This window comes from Pan troglodytes, chromosome 9 (assembly GCF_028858775.2).
Source record: "Pan troglodytes isolate AG18354 chromosome 9, NHGRI_mPanTro3-v2.0_pri, whole genome shotgun sequence".
In the NCBI taxonomy this organism is placed as follows: Eukaryota; Metazoa; Chordata; class Mammalia; order Primates; family Hominidae; genus Pan; species Pan troglodytes.
Genome location: NC_072407.2, coordinates 66,566,047 through 66,584,795, shown reverse-complemented (window position 1 = coordinate 66,584,795; position 18,749 = coordinate 66,566,047). Strand labels below are relative to the sequence as shown.

The 18,749-nt window shown below is 61.1% G+C and overlaps 1 protein-coding gene across 3 annotated transcripts; it reads right to left on the bottom strand.

The window, feature by feature from the left end:
• Positions 1–310: 310 nt before the first annotated feature.
• On the bottom strand, positions 311–18,245 carry PLCB3 (phospholipase C beta 3). Of its 3 annotated transcripts, XM_016921153.3 has the most exons (32): positions 17,996–18,242; positions 15,233–15,310; positions 14,909–14,977; positions 14,687–14,827; positions 14,412–14,491; positions 14,276–14,329; positions 14,109–14,184; positions 13,904–14,004; positions 13,183–13,349; positions 12,961–13,107; positions 11,024–11,264; positions 10,768–10,852; positions 10,493–10,679; positions 9,503–9,708; positions 8,236–8,332; positions 8,067–8,151; positions 7,656–7,780; positions 7,171–7,325; positions 6,924–7,085; positions 6,135–6,234; positions 5,937–6,041; positions 5,620–5,711; positions 4,629–4,782; positions 4,505–4,540; positions 4,230–4,422; positions 3,693–3,846; positions 3,530–3,606; positions 3,328–3,417; positions 3,180–3,237; positions 2,461–2,547; positions 2,162–2,379; positions 311–1,230 (listed from the first exon to the last, which is right to left on the bottom strand). In XM_016921153.3, the coding sequence occupies exons 1-31, from the start codon at positions 18,092–18,094 to the stop codon at positions 2,176–2,178; spliced, it is 3,705 nt and encodes a 1,234-aa protein (XP_016776642.2). In that variant the 5' UTR covers positions 18,095–18,242; the 3' UTR covers positions 311–1,230; positions 2,162–2,175. The 3 variants fall into 3 exon arrangements, with proteins under 3 accessions (XP_016776642.2, XP_003313091.2, XP_054518378.2); XM_003313043.6 differs by lacking the exon at positions 311–1,230 and having other exon boundaries at positions 1,811–2,379; positions 17,996–18,245; XM_054662403.2 differs by lacking the exons at positions 311–1,230; positions 4,505–4,540 and having other exon boundaries at positions 1,811–2,379.
• Positions 18,246–18,749: the final 504 nt, after the last annotated feature.

The following is an 18,749-nucleotide window of genomic DNA, read 5'->3' as shown; positions in this document are numbered from 1 at the left end:
GACATCCAGCGACAGAGACGGAAGGGGTCGCGGCGGCTCGCGGGCCAGGGCTGCGCGGCCCAGGTCCAAGTCCCCAGCACGCGCATTGGGACCGCAGCGCTGCCGGCCGCCCGATCCTGCGCTCTGCAAACCGTGCCGCGGCCCCCCAGAGAGGGTCACTCGCTCCTATTTGGGTCAGCCCTTTCCAGCAGCTACTGTGTGTGGCCGGCCCGGGGCCAGCGCCGCCCGGGTACCTCGCGGACCGCGCGGGGCGGGAGGGAGCGGCTGAGCCAGGCTGGCAGCAGCGCGGTCGCTGGAAACTGAGGCTTCATGCGGGGACCCGGACAGAGCGGGGGCTCCGTTCCAGAAAGATTTATTGGCGCCCCGTATAACCCGGGCCGGTTCTTGGTGCTGGGCACAGAGATGCATTGCGCCACGGCCCTGCTCGCGGAAGCTCCCGAGGGCCCGGAATCGGCAGGGCAGTCAGAGAGGGCTTCAGGGAGGAGGCAGCTAGAGCTGCGACCGGAAGGTGAGGTGAGGGTCATCCCTCCCGGCGCAAGGAGGAGTGGACCCATGGAAGGATAGGGGAGCAGCAGAGGCCAGGCTTCTAGGGGCTGGAATGTCACACCCAGAAGTTAGACATTCAGCTGGTATTTGAGGACCTGGGAACTGACTTGGAGTGTGTCCCTCAGTGGACACCAGCTAGAGTCAGGAAGGTGGGAGTTGGCTGCTGAGGAGCCTAGATACGGAATACACTGGAGTGAGGAGAACTGGGGGATAGGGCAGCGTCTCACAGCAGAAGTGAGGAAGTCTGGGGCCATTGCATTGACCCTGAGGGAGGAGGGCCCTACTCCGGAGCCTGTTTCCCTGGCCTCCCCACCCCATCTGTTTGCCTGAGGCTGCAGCAAAAACAAAGCAAAGAAGATACTCAATTGGCAGGAGATAAGCCCAGATAAGAGGCCGCCTTCCCCTGGAGGAGGGATGCAGGCGGGCAGCCTGGGAAGAGCCAGGAAGCTAGGAGAGGCCTTGAAGAGGTGCCAAGCCGACCCTGCTGCGAGCCCGCCCCGCCCTGGAGCCCGCACTGTGGGCTCTCTGCCACTTTTCGCTGGTCTTGAGGCATGGGACAGGTCCAGGCTGGCTGAAGACAGTCCACCACGGAGGGTCCAGGCCTGCCCTGCCTCCAGGTCAGGATGTCTTCACTTAGCTGTGGCCTGGCACACGACAGATGGCTCCGGGCCTCAGTCTCCTCATCTGTAAAACAGGCATAACATCTCCCTCACAGGGATGAGGGGATGCTGGGTGGCCCAGCCCCTGCGTGTCTGTGACTGTCCACTTCCCTTCCCCTAGAGTCACAGGCAGGCCTACTGCCCACCTATTTCTGAAGACCCAGGTCCCCTGGTGTTGGGCAGGTTCTGAGCTGCCCTGCTCCACCCTGGCTGATCCATCACCTGATAGAGTCAACTGCCTGTCGGGGGCCCAGAGCAGCCCTAGCGGAAGATGCTAGGCGTTTGGGTCATATCAGGCCACAGGAAGGGGGGCAGGGAAGGCTTCCTGAAGCAGAGGCCTGAGCCTCAGAAAAGAGAGAACAGGGAGAGCCTCGGAGAGACGAAAGTCATGGGGATGGGGGAACAGGAACAGCGGCTTGGGGGCAGAGGGCACAAGCAGAAGGCCACGGAAGCTCAGCAGACTCGGCAGGGCAAGCTCAGGTTCAACCCAGCAGCCCTTGGCTGGAGGCGTGACCTCAACCCCACCAAATGCCCAAAGTCCATTTTATAGATGAGGAAACTTAGGGCCCAGAGTCCTGTCACCCCAAATCACACTGCACACAGGGTCCCTGAAATCCACTTTTATTCATGTAAAAAAAATCCCCAAAGAATAGAGAAAAAAATGTGACTCCTACTTCCCGGAGCTCCAAGTCTCCAGCCAGCTCTCCCAGGGAAGGGAGGAGACGCTGCTAGCTTGAGGGTGTGGGTGTCACAGGGAGCAAAGCCCTGACCAAGGCCCTAACCTAAGACTGAGGGCAGGAAGGAGGGGCCCCAGGAGGATGAAGGGAGTTAGCTGAGGTACTTGCCCCGGGTTTAAAAAAATAAAATTTCTAGATAAAAAGTTAAAAAAAAAAAAAAAGCATTAGTGTCGTTGCCTCCTGCCCTCCACCCAGCGCCCGCCCTGGCCCTGTGGCCACCTCGCTCAGCCAGTTCAGAGCTGCGTGTTCTCCTCCTGGCTCTCCGAGTCAGCGCCCGACAGGTGCCTGCTGCTCCCGGATGCGTGACCGTTGCTGGCACAGGCCACCAGAGGCCCGTCCCCCAGCCCCTCCGGCATCTCGCCCAGCAGGCTCCGGCGGATCTCCTGGGGGAGCCTCGCCCGCTGCTCCTGACACTCCTGGGCCAGCTGGGCCAGCAGCTGTGGGAGGAGGATGGGCATCACAGGGGAGGCCTGGCTGCCTTGCACCCCGTCTGCCCACCTGTTCGCCCATGGCCTCACCTTGGGCTCCTCTTCTGCCAGCTGTTGCAGGACCTGCTGCTGCCCAGCCACAAGACGGTCATGCCGCTGCTTCTGGGCCTCCTCCAGCTACAGGGGTGGGCAAGGGCTCAGCTGAGGGGCCCTGAGGGAGGGGCTAGAGCCTCGAGGCTCTGGCTGGGTATAGAAGTCAGGTGGGCGAGGCCGGGTGCAGTGGCTCACACCTATAATCCCAGCACTTTGGGAGGCCAAGGCGGGCGGATCACCTGAGGTCAGGAGTTCGAGAACAGCCTGGCCAACATGGTGAAACCCCATCTCTACTAAAAATAAAAAAATTAGCCAGGCATGGTGGCGGATGCCTGTAATCCCAGCTACTCGGGAGGCTGAGGCAAGAGAATTGCTTGAACCCAAGAGGTTGCAGTGAGCCAAGATCGCGCCACTGCACTCCAGCCTGGGCGACAGAGTGAGACTCTGTCTCAAAGAAAAAGAAGTCAGGTGGGCGAAGGCTCCCAGGGTGATGTATCAGGGTTGTGAGAGGACTGGGCCCAAGGACACCAAAGCCAGGGACACTGGTACAGACAGTTGGCTTTGGGTATGATGTGGGTACCCTGGGGCTGTTGGGCACTTGAGAAAGGCTCTAGAAGAACCTTGAGGGCAACGTGGCACCAGGCCAGGCACGGAGATGGGTGTCTGATGAGTGAAGGAAGGGAGGTGGGGTAGGGTGGCCCGGGAGCCTGACTCACCCGACGGATGGAGTTGACTGACTCAGTGATGTGCCGACGGTTAATCTCCGTCAGTTCCCTGCACGGGAGCAACGCAGGATGGCTCGGGGCCCAGACACCTGCCCTGCCTCCCCAGTACCCAGATGGCCCCCGGTCCTGGTGCCCTTACGCCTCCTTCTTATGCTTGTCCCTCATCTTGGCCTCCGAGATGCTGTTATGGCGCTTTCTGTCCAGGATCTTCTGCAGCTCCTTCTTCTCCCTGGAGAAGCCGGCAGGGGAAGAGGAGGGGTCAGCGGCAGAAGCACAGACTCTGCCCTCCTTCTGGTACTAGAAGTGCCCAGCCCTTCCCATAGACAATCCTCGGCTTTCACCTCTCGTTCATCTCTTTCAGCCTCTTGAACTGAGTTGTGTTTGCATCAAGGACGACCTCCCTGAGCCGCTGCAGAGCCTGTGGACACAGGGAGCTGACAGGTGATGCCGGGCTGATGACGGATCTATCCAGCAGGCTTTCCCTGGCCACTGCAGGCCCCCTACCTGTCTCAGGTGTTCCAGCCTCCGCTGGGCCTCTGCGTCCACCTGGGCCTCCCGCAGCTCCAGCAGGCTCTGCACCTGTCTGTTCTGGAACTCCTGATACCGCTTTGCCTCGTCCTCCCCCTCCTTCGTGTCCTCCACATCAGCGGCCCCACCTCTGCGAGGAGAACCCCTCTGGGTGATGCCTGGGCCCGTCACATGGACTGGGATGGGGAGGGTGTGTAGGGGGGCACATCCTGGCAAGCGATGGCAGACACCATCCCATGGGGCCAGGTCTGTTATGCAAACCAGGAGGCCTGTTAGCTCCACCCAAGTGATGGGAGCCTGTTTGGGCAACATGCTCCTCATGGACTTCAAAAGAGATGTCACTCCCTGGGGGACACAGGGACGCCTGGTGTGGAAAGCCTCCTCCATCCTTGCACTGAACCCTCCTCCCTGGGGGTCAAGGAGCAGCTCTTGCCATCTCTCCATGCCCACCGACCCCCATGTTCACATCAGCACACCCAGCACACATAGCACACAGGCGGCCCAGACACTCACAGGGCACCTGGCCGCAGCCGGCACCTGCCCTCAGCCTGTGCCTGAGCCAGGCCATCCAGCAGGCGGCGGGTGAGGGTGACTGCCTTCCGCTGATGCTTCTTGCGCAGCTCCCGCACGTCTCGCTCTTGCCGGCTCCGGAGCTTGACCAGAGCCTTGTGACCTCGGAGCTCATCCAGCGGGGTGGGGGCCACCTCTGGGAGCGGTAGAGCAAAGGTGGGCGGGGGGTGGGGGAACCTGCAAGGCAGCCCCCCGCCTCCAGGTACCCCGCCCCCTACCTGAGAGGATGCTGGCGATGAGATCATCGCGCTGCCCTGGGGAGCAGAGGCCCTGTGAGGAGCTGGAGGACAGGGTGGTGGGGTGCCTCCCTGCAGCCCACCCCCGACCCAGGCCACTCCTTACCTGGGCTGCTGAGGGAGGTGCTGGTAGGGGAGGTGGTGGGGCCAGGGGGCCGGCGGGGGGAGGCATCCAGTGGGCTAGGGGTGGGGTTTGAGGACGGCTGAGACCCCAGCTGCTGAGACTGGGTGTCCTGGCACGTCTCTTGGCCAGCCTGAGCCTATAGGGAGAAAGGAGAATGCTCTTTTCAGAAATGCTGTTCCCTCCAGACCCTTCTGTCCTCTACCACCTCCTGGGTCCCCTAGCACCCCTGTCAGCCTCCCTTAGTCCAAGCCACTGCTGGACTGCTCTGTAACAGGAGGCTGTCTGCATGAGAAGAGCTATAAATCAGCCTTTCTAAACCCCTTTTCCACATGGGCTGTGGGGAAGATAACATAATGCCAGCCCACTGCATGTGCTCAGTAACTCCCAGATTGTTCTGGAAAGGCCTGGCCCAGCCCCAAGCCTCCTCTCCTCCCCTGCCTGTGTCCCCCAGCCTTGCCTACAGTCGCTCATTTTCCTTGCTGCTGAGCTCCTGATTAAATCAACAGAGGACTCAACCGCAGAGTGGGCACCAGCCTCTCCGCTAACAGCTCCGGGCAGCCCTAATTGCAGTCATCTCTCCCCGCCCGCCTGCCGCAGGCCCTGGGGGGACTGGATCTGGAAGCGCAGGTGAACCTCCGCGCCTGACCCCTCCCCACGGAAGCCACTGCCCTCCTCATGACTCCCAGGACACCACGTCTGAACAGCTTCTGTGGCTTCGCACTGCCCTGATGAAGTGGCTGGGACCCCTGTACCCCCACTCCAAGCCTACATGGAGCTGGAGGAATTCCAGCCCAGGTGTGACCTGAAGGCCTCCTGAATGCAAATGGGTGGTTTTCATCTCCTCAAAATCCCAGGGCTGCCAAGCCTACTGCGCTAGAGAGACCAGAAGCCCCCTCCTCATGTGGCCACAGCAGTCGTGTCCAGCGGCCCCCTGGGTCACAGTGAGCCTGAGCCCTGCCCTGCCCCGGCTCACCTCACTCTCCCCAATGAGGGCGGCCAGCTGCCGGGCCCTCTGGTCCATCAGGCTGACGTGCTTAATGGGGTTGATCAGGGCCTCCGCGTAGTCTGGGGGGAGGCAGAAGGCCAAGGTCTCAGAGACAGAGCCCCCAGGCCACCCCCACCCGCCACCTCTGGTCTCAATGAGGAATTCCAGAGCTTGTCCTCAGATCTGTTCCCTACTCAGTTCCCTACTCAGTCGGGGCCATCCAGCTCGGCCACTCCCAGGCCCTGGGGGTGGCCCTTGTCCCTCACACTCCCTGGCCAGGCAGGCCCCGCCCACCCCCAGCTCACCCTGGTGGTCGTCAGGAATGTAGTCCGAGGCTTCAGTGTAGATGAGCAGGGCCGGCAGGCACAGCGGTTGGTTGGCCTCGTTCCGCAGGCAGACGTAGTGGTATCCTGGGTGGTCAGGAAGGCAACATTGGGTTGCTGGGCCAGGTGGGGGCCCTACCCACTGCCCGCTGTGCTGCCCAGAGCCCACCAAGGCCTCACCGGAGCGGATGGCAGAGACAGGCAGGATCCGGTGCCCTACGAATTTACCCCCCTCCTCAAAGGCTGCGATGCGAAGTGAAGCCAGCGTGGGCAGCACCACCTGTGGGCCAGACTGGAGCTGAGCCGCAGGGCTGACCCTGGGCCACCGTGGCTACCAGGCCACAGCTAACCACAACCATCAAAGCTTAACAGAGCAGACCTTCAGACGAGCTGACCTACTGACCATCAGTCACCATTGCCACTAAGCTGATGGCTGACCCCACTTCCATGTCCTGGCCTAATGGATGACTGCAGCCATCAGGACCCTGAGGCAAGATGACAGGCAGCCAGGCCCCTCCAGGGCCCGCACAGACAGTTCTGGTCATCGCCAGTTTAGAAACGGGAGTGAGTCATGAGCAGGAAACCAAGAACACACATGCCCAGGCTGGGAGCAGAGGCCGCGTCCATGCAGGGCCGTGCGGGGTGCTGAAGAGCGGATATGAGCTTGGGGTTGTGACCTCAGCTCCTGCCTCGGAGACGGGGCAGGCTGTGTCCACTCCTCGCAGGGGACACAAGACGTCTAGCTGACACCCCCCAACCCCCATCTCACCTTCTCACCCTGGTCTCTTACCCTAAGGAGGGCAGGGAGACTGACGCTCGGACAGGCAGGTCTTGGGGGACCCATGGCGCCCCCCACTTTCTGATCCCCAGTCGCCAACGGTGTGCCTGGTTCCTGTTCTCCCACCTGAGAGCCGGGGCGGTCTGGGCTGGATCTGCCTGTGCCTGGGCGGGTGCAGGGGCCAGGCTCACCTTGGGGAAGTCGAAGGGCTCTTCGTCCCACACGGGGTTGAACGAGTTCCCCTGAGAGGTCCGGGTGCGGTACTTGCGCCGCGTGTCAACAGGGAGGCCAAACATGTCCACCTCCACGTAGATGCCCACCTTCCTGTCGGACAGGAACTGCCCTGAGATCACCTGGGGGTGGGCCAAGGAGGGTGAGGCGGATGCTGAGAGTCCTGCCCCCAGGACACCCCTGGCCTGAGCCCCCCACAAGCCCCACCTTGACCCGCAAGGCATTGGCCACGATGCCATCCACGATGACCTCAGTGAAGGGGTCGAAGGACTTGTCCGGCCGCCGCATGAACTCCGGCTTGAGCAGGTACCCGCTGCGCCCGTTGTACTCAAAAACGCCCGCGTTGAGCTGCATCGCCACATCTGGGGTGCCACGGGCACGTCGAGCAGGGGCAGGGATCAGGCAGGACGGTGCCATGTGAGGAATGGGAGATCATCAGGTCAGATGGCATCCAAGGTCCAGGGTCAGGGGCGGGCTCAAATGGCATCAGGGTCCGGATCCAGGACAGATCAGACAGGGGAGGGGTCTGGCATCAGCCAAGGGCAGGAGGCGGGGTGAGTCGGGAGCTGGGTTCCCCTGGGATCTGGGATGAGACAGGGTCAGAGGTCCATTCAGGCAAGACCAGCAGGATCGTGGGTCAGAAGTCAGTAAGACTGAGGGTCGGGGTCAAGATGGAGGGGGCCAGGGCTCACCGAGGGTCTGGAAGTTGAGCGCAACAAGCTGGCACCCTACGTTCCAGAAGAGCTGGGGCATGTAGTTGGAGGAGTCCACGCGGGTGCCCTTGGGGTAGATGCGGCTGAGCTGCTGCTTGTTGTATCTGAGATTGGTGGTCAGGGGCCACACAGGTGCCAGGGCCCACCCCGTCAGCCTCCACCTCCGGCCTCAGCCAGGTGCTCCTGTGACCCCCACACCCGGCCTCTGTTTCTTAGCCTAGCCATGCCCCCTGAGACTGCCTGGACCTGCCCAAGCCCCAGGCCAGGGTGCAGGAGGGCCGCCGGAGGGCCAGCACCCTGTGCAGGTGGCACATGTGGGGACAGAACACCGGAGCCGGCCTCCGAGCGCCCCACCCTGGCCTGCCCGCCCACAGCACCTTCAAAGGATACTCCACAAACTCCATGGGGCTCTTGGTCAGTTGCTCCATGGCCTTGGTCTCCACAAAGGACGACATCTCGAAGCATTTGTTCCTCTCTTAGGGGTGAGCCAAGAAAGGGCGTCAGACCTGGCAGGGCTGAGCTGGGCAAGCTCCCATGCCTGCCACCCACCCCCACTCACTTCGAGCAGCCTCAAAGGACTTGAACTTGACAGGCTCGATGTAGTTGACAAGCGTGGACATCTCCTCAGTGGCATTCACCTCGCTGCTGGCTGTGCCCTGTGGGCCCCAATCCAGGGTCAGCAGTGCCATTCCCGCCACAGCCGGCCATTCCCTCACCTGCCCCCCATGAAGGAGGTGCTGACCCTCTTCCCAGCACTATATACGCACTGCTGGTGGTGCCGACAGTCTTCTCCCCGGGGTCTCACTGATGCGCCCTGGACACCACCCAGCTCAAGCAATTTTCCTGCCTCAGCCTCCCAAGTAGCTGGGATTACAGGCGCCCGCCACCTTGCCCGGCTAATTTATGTATTTTTAGTAGAGATGGGGTTTCACCATGTTGGCCAGGCTGGTCTTGAACCTCCCAACCTCAGGTGACTCGCCCACCTCAGCTTCCCAAAGTGCTGGGATTACAGGCATGAGCCACCTCGCCTGGCCCATATAGGTGTTACAATTATCATTACTTTTACTGAATCATTTGGGAGTAAATTATAGACATCATGACCCTTTACCCATAAATACTTCAGCATATATGGACATTCTCTTCTATAACTCCAATACAATAATTAAATTCAGGAAACAGAACATTAACATATTATCTAATATGTAGTCCATCTTTAAATTTCACTAATTGCTCCAGTAATTGTCTTTATAGCAATGATGTCTTTTTTTTTTTTTTTTTTTTTTTTTTTGAGATAGTGTCTCCCTTTTTAGCCCACGCTGGAGTGCAATGGTGCAATCTCAGCTCACTGCAACCTCCACCTCCCAGGTTCAAGGGATTCTCATGCCTCAGCCTCCCGAGTAGCTAGGATCACAGGTGTGAGCCACCACGCCCAGCTCAGACTGATTTTTTCTGTACCATTCCTCACAGCTACTCAATGCTCCCCATGACAATGCTCCCCGCTCCTGCACCCCCTGGCCCTGCCCCAGGACCTTTGTACATGCTGTCCCCCTTCCTGAGGTCTCCCTGCCCCACCTCCCTGCCCAGGGTAGACTCCCTGTCCTCTGCCAGTTCTGTACCCTAACTCGCACCTCCCAGGCCACATCACCAGCAGAACTGTATGCTTGTTTCCATGCCTGATGACTGAAGAGCCCTCCTCCCACCTTCACTCACACCCACACTGAGCCCCAGGAGGCAGGGGTGATGTCAGTCTTGTTGATGGTCAGACCCAGCCCCCTGGGAGGTAAATAGATGCTACCTCCCCGACCTGCCCACCCTGTGGGCCTGACCTCATCTGTAGTTGGCTTTTTGGGGTCTGTCTGTTCCTCCTCTTCCTCATCTTCCTCCTCATCCTCACGGTCAGCAGGTCCAAGAACATAGGGGCCCCGGTTCAGGCCCTCGTCGCCCAGAGACTTCTGAGGCTCCAGGCTGGGCTTCTCAAGCCCTACCTCCTCCCCATTGCTCAGGCCTGGGCAGCTGTCAGAGCTGGGAGACCCTGCAGAGGACAGGGCCACAGGGTCAGGGGTCAGGACCACACAGCTGCTTAGGAAGTCTGGAGGGGTTTTTCCCAGTGTGTGCCGAGGTGACTCAGTGGGGAATTCAAGGGGTACTCTCAGGGCAGTGTGGCTTGGGGAGAGGCCAAGAGGTCGGGGTCAGACGGTATTAACCCAGTAGTGGTTGAGAGGGGTCATAGGTCAAAGGTAAAGGTCTGGAGTGATATTCAGCAGGGAGGCAGATAGGGTGGTTCAGTGGGGTGAGAAGTCAGGAAGTAGCATACCACAGCCCTAATAGCGGGGTAAGGGATGACAGACAGAGGTTACAGGTCAGGGGTAAGTCAGAGCCATGTCTAAGGAGGGGGCATAGTGAGGTGAACAGTCAGGGGTGAGAGGTCAGAGGTCAGCTGAAATGATAACCAACTGGGCAGGTGAACTCAATGCGGGCTTAGGGGTCTGAGGTCACACCCAGTGTGGGATGTGGTTTACTGAGGTCAGAGGTCAGCCTTCAGAGCCATCACCGGGTTGTGGGAAGGCTCTGAGAGGTGAGAGGCTGAGGTTGGGAGTCAGGAGTTGGGGTGCAGCTCGGTGAGACGTGCACCTGAGGTCAGGGGTCAGAGGCCCCACACCAGCCGACAGGTGGTGAGGAGACAGGCCGGTTGTGGGAACAGGCGCGCAGCGAGGCAGGAGGGTGGGCTGGGGGTCTGGGATGAAGTGTCACGGCGCCTGGAGCATGAGGCCAGAGGCTGGGGTCAAGTCAGGGTGGCAGGCCGGGCTGGGGCCTACCCAACTGCGGGGAGGAGGGCTCGGTGGCCGCGGAGCTCTCGCTCAGGGCAGAATTGCTCTGCTCCAGGGGCCGCTTGCGCCCGGTGCTGTCTGGGCCACCTGCGCTGGGTCGGTGCCGCTTCTTGTTCTTCACCAGGATACGGCCCATCAGGTCCTGGGGGCTGGGCAGGGGAACGCCTGGGGCCAGCTGGGCAGGCATGGACGAGTCAGGGCCCTGGACCGGGTCCGCAGCACCCTGGCCCCCACGCCACCCCCCTCGCTCCGAGCTCCCGTACCGGGTACTTGTCCAGAGGCTCGATGAGTAGCGCGTCTCCAAAGATGGAGCGGCAGTACTCAGCCATCTTTGCCTGTTGCTTTGCCCTGCGGAACCGAGGTCAGAGGTCAGAGATCCCTCCCCCAGAGGGGAAGCTGAGGTCTACGGGACATGTCAGTGGCCGTTCGCAGGGTTGGAGGTCCCTGAGCAGTCCAACAGCACTGAAGCTGGAGGACTGTCCCCCGGTCCATGGGGTTTCATGCCAGGGGCTCACTCACGAGTCCACATGGTTCTCGAAGGAGAGGATGACGGGGTAGGGCGACGTCTTGAAGGCAGTCTCGGCAATGGCCTCCAGCACGTCGCGCAGAGGCACCTCCGTGGTCATGGTGAAGCCGTGGGTAATGAAGGGTTCCTCCTCGGGTGGCCGTCCCTTCCACACGTCCAGCTCCACGCAGCGGCAGCCCCATAGCAGTGCCTGGCGGTACATCTCCACCGACGAGGTCCCAGCCAGCTGCCCCGCTGGGGCGGCGAGGCTCTGTCACCGAGGCCGCCCACCAGCCCAGCTCCTCACCACCCCGGCCCCACCTGGAACCAGGACATGCTGGATTTGCAGAGGGCTCTCCATCTCTCAGATGGATACCCACCACCTGTCCATCCCACCAGCGTGAGCTGGGGGGAGTCATCCCTGAGACTCACTATAGCTCCCCACTGCCTCAACAATCCCTCCCTCTTCTCACTCCCTCCACCTACCTCAGCCCTGGCACAGCCCACACCACCTCCTGTGTGGAAGACTCCAGCCCTCCCTGCCTCCAATCCAATCTCTTTTTTTTTTTTTTTGAGACGGAATCTCGCTCTGTCACCCAGGCTGGAGTGCAGTGGCACGACCTCGGTTCACTGCAACCTCCGCCTCCCTGGTTCAAGCGATTCTCCTGCCTCAGCCTCCCGAGTAGCTGGGATTACAGTTGCCCACCACCATGCCTGGCTAATTTTTGTATTTTTAGTAGAGACGGGGTTTCACCATGTTGGCCAGGCTGGTCTCGAACTCCTGACCTCAGGTGATCCACACGCCTCAGCCTTTCAAAGTTCTGGGATTACAGGTGTGAATCACTGTGCCTGGCCTCAATCCAATCTCTATAGAGCACCTGGCATCATCCTTCTAAAAACATATCATATCAGGTCACATCACCTCTTCTGCTTCACCCTCCAAAAAGCCTCTTCCTCGCACCCAGGATGAATCCAAGTGCCTCTAGGCCCCTGGGCTTAGCCCTGCCTTGCTCTCCCTCTCTTAGCAGGCACCTATCTCCAGCACTCTGCACCCTGCCACACCAGCTTCCTTTCTGCTTTTTTATTATTTATTTAATTTTTTTTTTTAGAAAAGGGTCTCTCACTCTGTCACCCAGGCTGGAGTGCAGTGGTGCAATCACAGCTTACTCCTGCCTCAACCTTCCCAGAACCAAGCGATACTCCCACCTCACCCTCCCAAGCAGCTAGGACCACAGGCATGCGCCACTATGCCCAGCCAATTTTTTAAAAATTATTTGTAGAGATGGGGTCATGCTATGTTGCCCAGACTGGTCTCAAAACGTGGGCTCAAGTAATCTGCCTGCTTTAGCCTCCCAAAGTTCTGGGATTACAGGCATGAGTCACCGCACCCAACCCCCTTCCAGCCTCTTAAAAGCACCCTGCAGGCTGGGCGAGGTGGCTCATGCCTATAATCCCAGCACTTTGGGAGGGCGAGGCAGGCGGATCACCTGAGGTTGAGAGTTTGAGACCAGCCTGACCAACATGGAGAAACCCCATCTCTACTAAAAATACAAAATTAGCCGGGCATGGTGGCGAATGCCTGTAATCCCAGCTACTTGGGAGGCTGAGGCAGGAGAATCGCTGAACCTGGGAGGCAGAGGTTGCGCTGAGCCTAGATCGTGCCATTGCACTCCAGCCTGGGCAACAAGAGCGAAACTCTGTCTCGAAAAAAAAAAAAAGGACCCTGAAGTCTCTCTTGCTGCAGGCCCTAACACAAGCTGTTCCAGCCCTTCCCTGGGAAAGCCACCATGAGGCCCCACTGCTCAGGGCTGGCTGCCTGTTCCCTGCCTGCATCCCCAGCACTGGCCAATGAATGAGCAAATGGGCCAAAAGGACTGTGCCCCAGGAGGAGTGGGGCTGTGCAAGGGTCACAGGGTAGAGGTCACGGGCGCCACCCTTGCTCCCCACTCACCAGTGAGATAGGTGTTATGCGAGGAGTTGATGAAGTAGGCACTCAGTGGCTGGGTCATGTCCGTGCTCAGATCCAGGGCTTCCAGGGGCAGGATGCCATTCTCCTCGCCTCCCAGGTAGCGGCTAAAGCCCTCCATGGACATCTGGTCTGGGGTGGGAGAGGATCAGCAGGGTCAGCTGGGGTCCCACCTGCCCCCACCCACCTGCACCCCAGCCAGCTCACCTCGCTCCAGAAACTGCTGGTTGGGCTCATACTTTTCGATGAGCAGCCGGGCCTGGGAGGGCCGCAGGGGCGGGTACAGCACTTCGTTGAGTCTCGGGTCGCGTTGCTTCTGGTTGATGAAGTCCATGAGCTGCTCCAGCGTCAGGTATGGCTTGCCCTTCGCGCCTCTGGAGGGGACAGGAAGCTGGGTCAGGATGGAGCCTGGCAGGGCTCCCACCCCGTCGCCAAGCCCTTGCCCTGGGCAAGGGAGTCAGAAGGCCTGCCCCTGGATCTGGCACCCAGTGAGTGGGACTCTGGGTGAGTCATGGCCAACCTCTGGGCCTCAGTTTCCCCCTTTACTCTCCTGACTACTCAGGATTGTCAAGGCAGCAGACTAGTGGGCACCGGCAATGGCCGGGGCTTAGGAGCTGCCAAGTGGTCAGCCCACCACCCCTCGCTTCCAGACCTCACAACACACCTGAGGCTTGGACCCCATTGCAGAGTGGGCTGATTAAACCAACCCTGGCACAGGGTTAGCCCAGAGCTGCCTGTAACTGAGGGGCAGAAACGGCGGGTCTGAGTACAGGAACATCACCGACAGGTTCTCCCCGGGCACCCCTCCGCCCCCTGGCGCTCCAGGACCCGGCCCACCAGTTTCCCCTCTCCCCATTGAGCTAGAGGCATGCTAAGCAGAAGCTAAACACAGAGCACAGGGGTTGTGAGGCAGGCCGGGCCCACTCACATCTCCAGCAGGATCTTGTCAATGTCCGGCCGCAGACACAGCTTGTTCAGGAATCGCTCAAAGATTTCCAAGGAAAACTCATCGGGCCGGATGGACTCACTCTGGAGGTCGAGGAGTGTGGGGTGAGAAGCCAGGGGCGGGCAGCCCCGTAAGGGTGGGTGCCCACCGTGACACCCCACCCCGCCCCTGTCCCCACCCCACACACCCGGTTGAATTTGAGGCCACAGGATTCCAGCGCAGTCTCCACCCGCTTCTTGTCTGCTGAGAACATCTTCAGGATGCTGATGCGGGCAGGAGGGGTTCAGGGTCAGTGGAGGACAAAGGTCACCAAGGTCAGGGCAGGAAGAAGGTGCTGGGGGAAGGGGTGCTCACTTCTTGACGGGGATCCGACCATCCTGGTTCACCTGCAGCTTCAGTTTCGTGTATCTGGGAAGGCAGATGAAGAGGTCACACCCTGAAAACGGCCACGTGAACCCCCCGGCTCCCCGTCGGATGGCCTGGGGCTCACGCTTTGCGCAGGAAGGTGTTCCGGGAGGCGTTCTGAGCCAGGATGTTCATAGCCAGCTTGAATAGCTCCTCAGACCAGACCTGGGGGGCCAGTATACACGGGGAGGCGGTGAGTGGGGGACACAGGGGCTGCCCAGCCACAACCCAGGTCCACAACTGTCTCTGGTACACAGTAGGTCACAGAGCAGCCTAGAACACAGCAGGTGTTCGGTAAGTGACGGCCGACTCACAGAATAAGACAGTGACTCCCCCTTCGTCCCCTTGGTGCCAGCCCACCTTGGCTGTGTCATCCTGCACGGCCATGAAGTTCAAGAACACTGTGTTCACCGGGTCTGGCCCAGACACCACCGTCATCAGCTTCTCCTCCAGCCGGGCATCGGGACCCCCAAAGCCCAGAACTTCCCGGATCTTGGGGTCCTGAGTAGGTGACAGCGAAGGGTGAGGAGGGGGCTCCCGCACAGCCTCGCTGTGGTCTTCACTCCCAGGCTCATCACTCACCTTGGGCAGGCGGGCGTACCGGCCTGTCCGTGTGTCCCTGATGGAACTGATGTCCAGTGTGTCCACCTCCTGGGGGGAACCAGATGCCAGGCTGGGTATGAGAGGCTGCAGGGCAATAGCCAGGAGCCTCCAAGCTCTCTACCCAGGCCAGGGAGTGGCCAGCCCCTGGCTATAGCCCCAGCCTCAGCTCCTGCCCTGAGCACTTCCTGTCTGGGCAGCAGTGGGAGAGGTCAGCCTGCAGCCGGGCCCCACCCCCACGGGCAGGGCAGGGGTCTGGGACAGGGGTCCTTGGCCTGAGCGAGCTGCACCAGCGCCCACCCTCACCATGTTGGGGCCCGTCCAGTACAAGAAGAAGCCATTGGGGTCCACACGCAGGGTCACCAGGTTCCGACTGGAGGTCTCCTGAAGACAGCACAGGGCAGCAGGGGTCAGGAAGTGAGGGCTGTGGTGCAGGCCTGGCCCCTGGGGCCCTCCCATCATGCACCCCAGAGTTCCTGCCCATGAGCTAAGACGAAACCTCATCCAGTCCACAGGTCCTGTGTGGCTGCCTGTGGCCCTCAGAACAAAGCCAAGGTCCTAGGTGTGACATTCAGTGTCACACCTACCCCAAAGCCTCTTCCCAGCCTCACCTCCCTCTGGCCCTAGGATTCTACCTGACCTTTCCCAGGGCTTTGTCTCATGTTCCCTTTGCCAGGACACCCTGCCCTTCCTTCTCCACCCGTGAAATCTGACCCACCCCCTGGAAGAGGTCCCCAGCCCCCATCCTGGGCTCAGTTTCCCCAGAAGTGCTGAGAGCTCTGTGACAGTGGCAGCCCCCCAATCCACCCCACTACAGAATGTTTAAGGCATGAAAGTGAGAAGTCTGACTCCCACTGCCCTTCTGCATCCCTTGGGACATCACGATAGCCCTGTGGTCTGCCTCAAAGCCCATTATCCACCTTACCACATCTGCCGGGGTCCTCACAGCCTCAAAGCTCATCCCCATCTCGTAGAAGAACAGTCCCCCTAGAAGGGGACTTGCCCTACTCTCAGGACTGGGCAGTGAGCTCTTCCTCCCTCAAACAGCCGTGCAGCTGGCAGGGGGCAGGGAAATGCATGCCAGCCCCATTTTCTGAGAAGGGCCCGGTCCCTGGCACACTACCAGGGCCACCCTGTGTGACTCAGGACCAGCAGCCAGAGGGGCTGTCCTCCAGGGCTTAGACTCGGCCAGGGCCAGAGTGACCAAGTGGCTACAGGTAGAACCCTCCTATTCCAGGTTCTTCCAGACAGAAAAGGACCCCACCTCATGTTGGGTGCCACCCCCAAAATGCAGCTCAGTGTCTGGTGGACAATACTATTATTATCAATACATCTCATATACGCACACCGCCCCTACTGCGCACCAGGTATAGTTCTATGCACCTAGCATCTTTGAGCACACAAAGGCCTCCTAACCAGCCTAAGAGGCATGTGCTGTTGTCACTCCCATTTTACAGATGAGGACACTGAGTTACAGGGACACTTCGTAGCCTGCCCGAGATCACTGGAGCCAGGACCTGCTTGCAGGCAGTGTGGTTGCAGCGTCCTGTGACCTGGGAAGCAGGGAGCGGAGACTTCTGCCAGGCTCCCGGCTCCTGGCCTCAGCCACACCCCATTGTGGGGCCTGGGATAAGTCTCTGCTTTCCAGACCTCAGTTTCCTCTTCTGGAGAATGGGGATTGCACCAGCCCCACCCATGGCAGGCTTTGCTTACAAAAGATGGGCGTTCATCTGGGAACAGAAGGCCCCCAAAATTTGGGGATGCATGGGCCTCCCCACTTCAGTGTGCTGACACCCAGCCCCAGCACCTCTCCGGATTCCCAACCCTACCCTGGGCCTGAGGCCCCCGAATGGTGTGCAGAGCAGGGAGTCTATGGGTAGTGCCCCTAGTGTTTCCCTCCCACCTCTCCCCAGGGGTCTGGACCTCAAAGGCAGCCCAGGTCCCCTGCTCTCCTGCCCCAAGCCTCCGTCAGCACCCCCCACCCCACCCCCAGGGCCCTCTCCCTGTTCCCACTTCCTTATTTGGGTTTATCACAGTGGAAGGAAAAGAAGAAACTTTTCCCTTCAGGCCAGCCTGGGGGGAGGGGTCTCCCCCGGCCCCTGGGGCCCCCAGGCACCCCACCTCGCACACCTGCCGCTTCAGGCCACGCCCCCATCTCCTCCCCCCAGCTCCCACGCCTACCCCGGGGCCCCACCCAGCCGGAAAAGAGCCCAGAGTCTTCCAGGCCCGTGGCCTGACTGGGAAGGAGCTGCGAGGAAGCTCAGGCCGGCCGAGGAAGCTCAGGCCGGCCGGGTGGAGGCCCTAGGGAAGGAGGGGCCCAGGGGGCAGAAGAGGGTGGACCCAGGATGGGGATGGGCAGCCGAAGGTGGGGACACAGGCATTTGGGAAGCACCAGGGGCAGGACAGGGAAAGGGGGGCCAGGATGTATTGGGGTTCAAGGTCCCAAGCCTAAGGAGTGGGGAGCAAAGTTCCCAGGGGTGGAGGAACTTGGGGGGCAAAGTCTCCACTAGGGGGTGACTGGGTGCTCCCATCTGAGCAGGGAGCTGGGCTGGGATCCAGAAGCAGGGCGAAGGGGTGCCAACCAGAACAGGGGGAAAAATGATGAATGGATGAGGACTGTTCAGGCAGGGCACCGGGGAGAGTAGGGGCGCCCTGGCACACACCCAGAATGAGGATGCCCCCAGCCAGCCTGGAGGTCAGGGTCCTGCAGCCGGGGAGTCTAGTGCTGGGCAGGGGTCTGGGGACCAGGCCAGGATCGGGGAACGAGAATTAGTCTGGCAGGGAGCGGTGGGAAGAACGAATGGAAAACGGGGGGACGGGGTTTATTGGGGTTCAAAGTCTCTGCGCCAAGGAGTGGAGGCAAATTTTCCAGAGCTGAGGGACTGGGAGTTGGGGGGACAAAGTCTTCATTACGGAGACGATCGGGGACTTAAGTTTCCGGGGCGCCGCCAGACTGGGATGAGGGTGGCGCCACGGGCAGGCGAGGCTGGGGTGGGGGTCCCCAGCGTCTGGTCGAGCTTGACTGAAAGAGTCCCGGGATTTGGGCGGAGCAGGGGCCCGCGCGCTTACCTCGTCCCATTTGATGAACTTACTCCCGCGCCGCAGGGTCTCCACCACGGTGGGCGGCTCCAGCTGCAGCGCGTGGACGCCGGGCTGGGCGCCCGCCATGGCCCGGCCAGGGGCGGGTCGGGGACCCACGGAGACCTGACGGGGACCGACGGCGCCGCTGCTCCCACCGCGCGGCCCGCTCCGGCCCCGCGGCGTCAGTGCCCGCCCGCCAGTCTGTCCCGGACCGACCAGAGCCTCGGCGGGGCCCGGGCGGGGCGGGGACGGGGCGGGGCCTCCGGGGCCCCGCCCCCTCCCACCGCGTCGGACCCGCCCGCCCCGCGTCGGCTCCCCCTGGCGGCCGGGGCGGCGACTGCAGCCGGAGCGGGGATTGGGGCAGGGGCACGCGGACGGGTCGGGGGCTTTGCTGCGGCGCTCAGCAGAACCTGATTCTTCAGGCCTGTGGTGGAAGGAGGGCGCTGGGGGCCGAAGTGGCTGTTGGGGAGCAGCTGGAGGGACTGGGTGTAGAGGGCGCTGCTTAAGGCGGTCCGGGATCAGCCCACTGAGGTTTCCGAGCGACTGGGGCTGCAGTACCAGCGGAGGGCTAGACTTGGGCCGGGGGGTCGCTGCAGAGCCCTGTCGCCCACCCTCTTCTGCCGCACTTAGCTGAATGCAGGAAAAGCTTCTCCCGCCCCCCTCTGCCCTGGCTTCGCCTCACCCACTCTTATGCCGCGCGGTCCCCCCTCCCTGGGAGCACTTAGCCGGCTAATGGACCTCC

Bases quoted from the DNA above. Each gene is read 5' to 3' on its own strand.
- PLCB3 (XM_003313043.6), bottom strand. From the start codon at position 18,094: ATGGCGGGCGCCCAGCCCGGCGTCCACGCGCTGCAGCTGGAGCCGCCC. The intron at 4,541-4,628 runs GTAAGGAGTGGC...TCTGCTCCCCAG, and splicing joins CACCTCCCTCAGCAGCCCAG to GGCAGCGCGATGATCTCATC. The intron at 3,847-4,229 runs GTGAGTGTCTGG...TTCTCCTCGCAG, and splicing joins CGGCTGCGGCCAGGTGCCCT to AGGTGGGGCCGCTGATGTGG.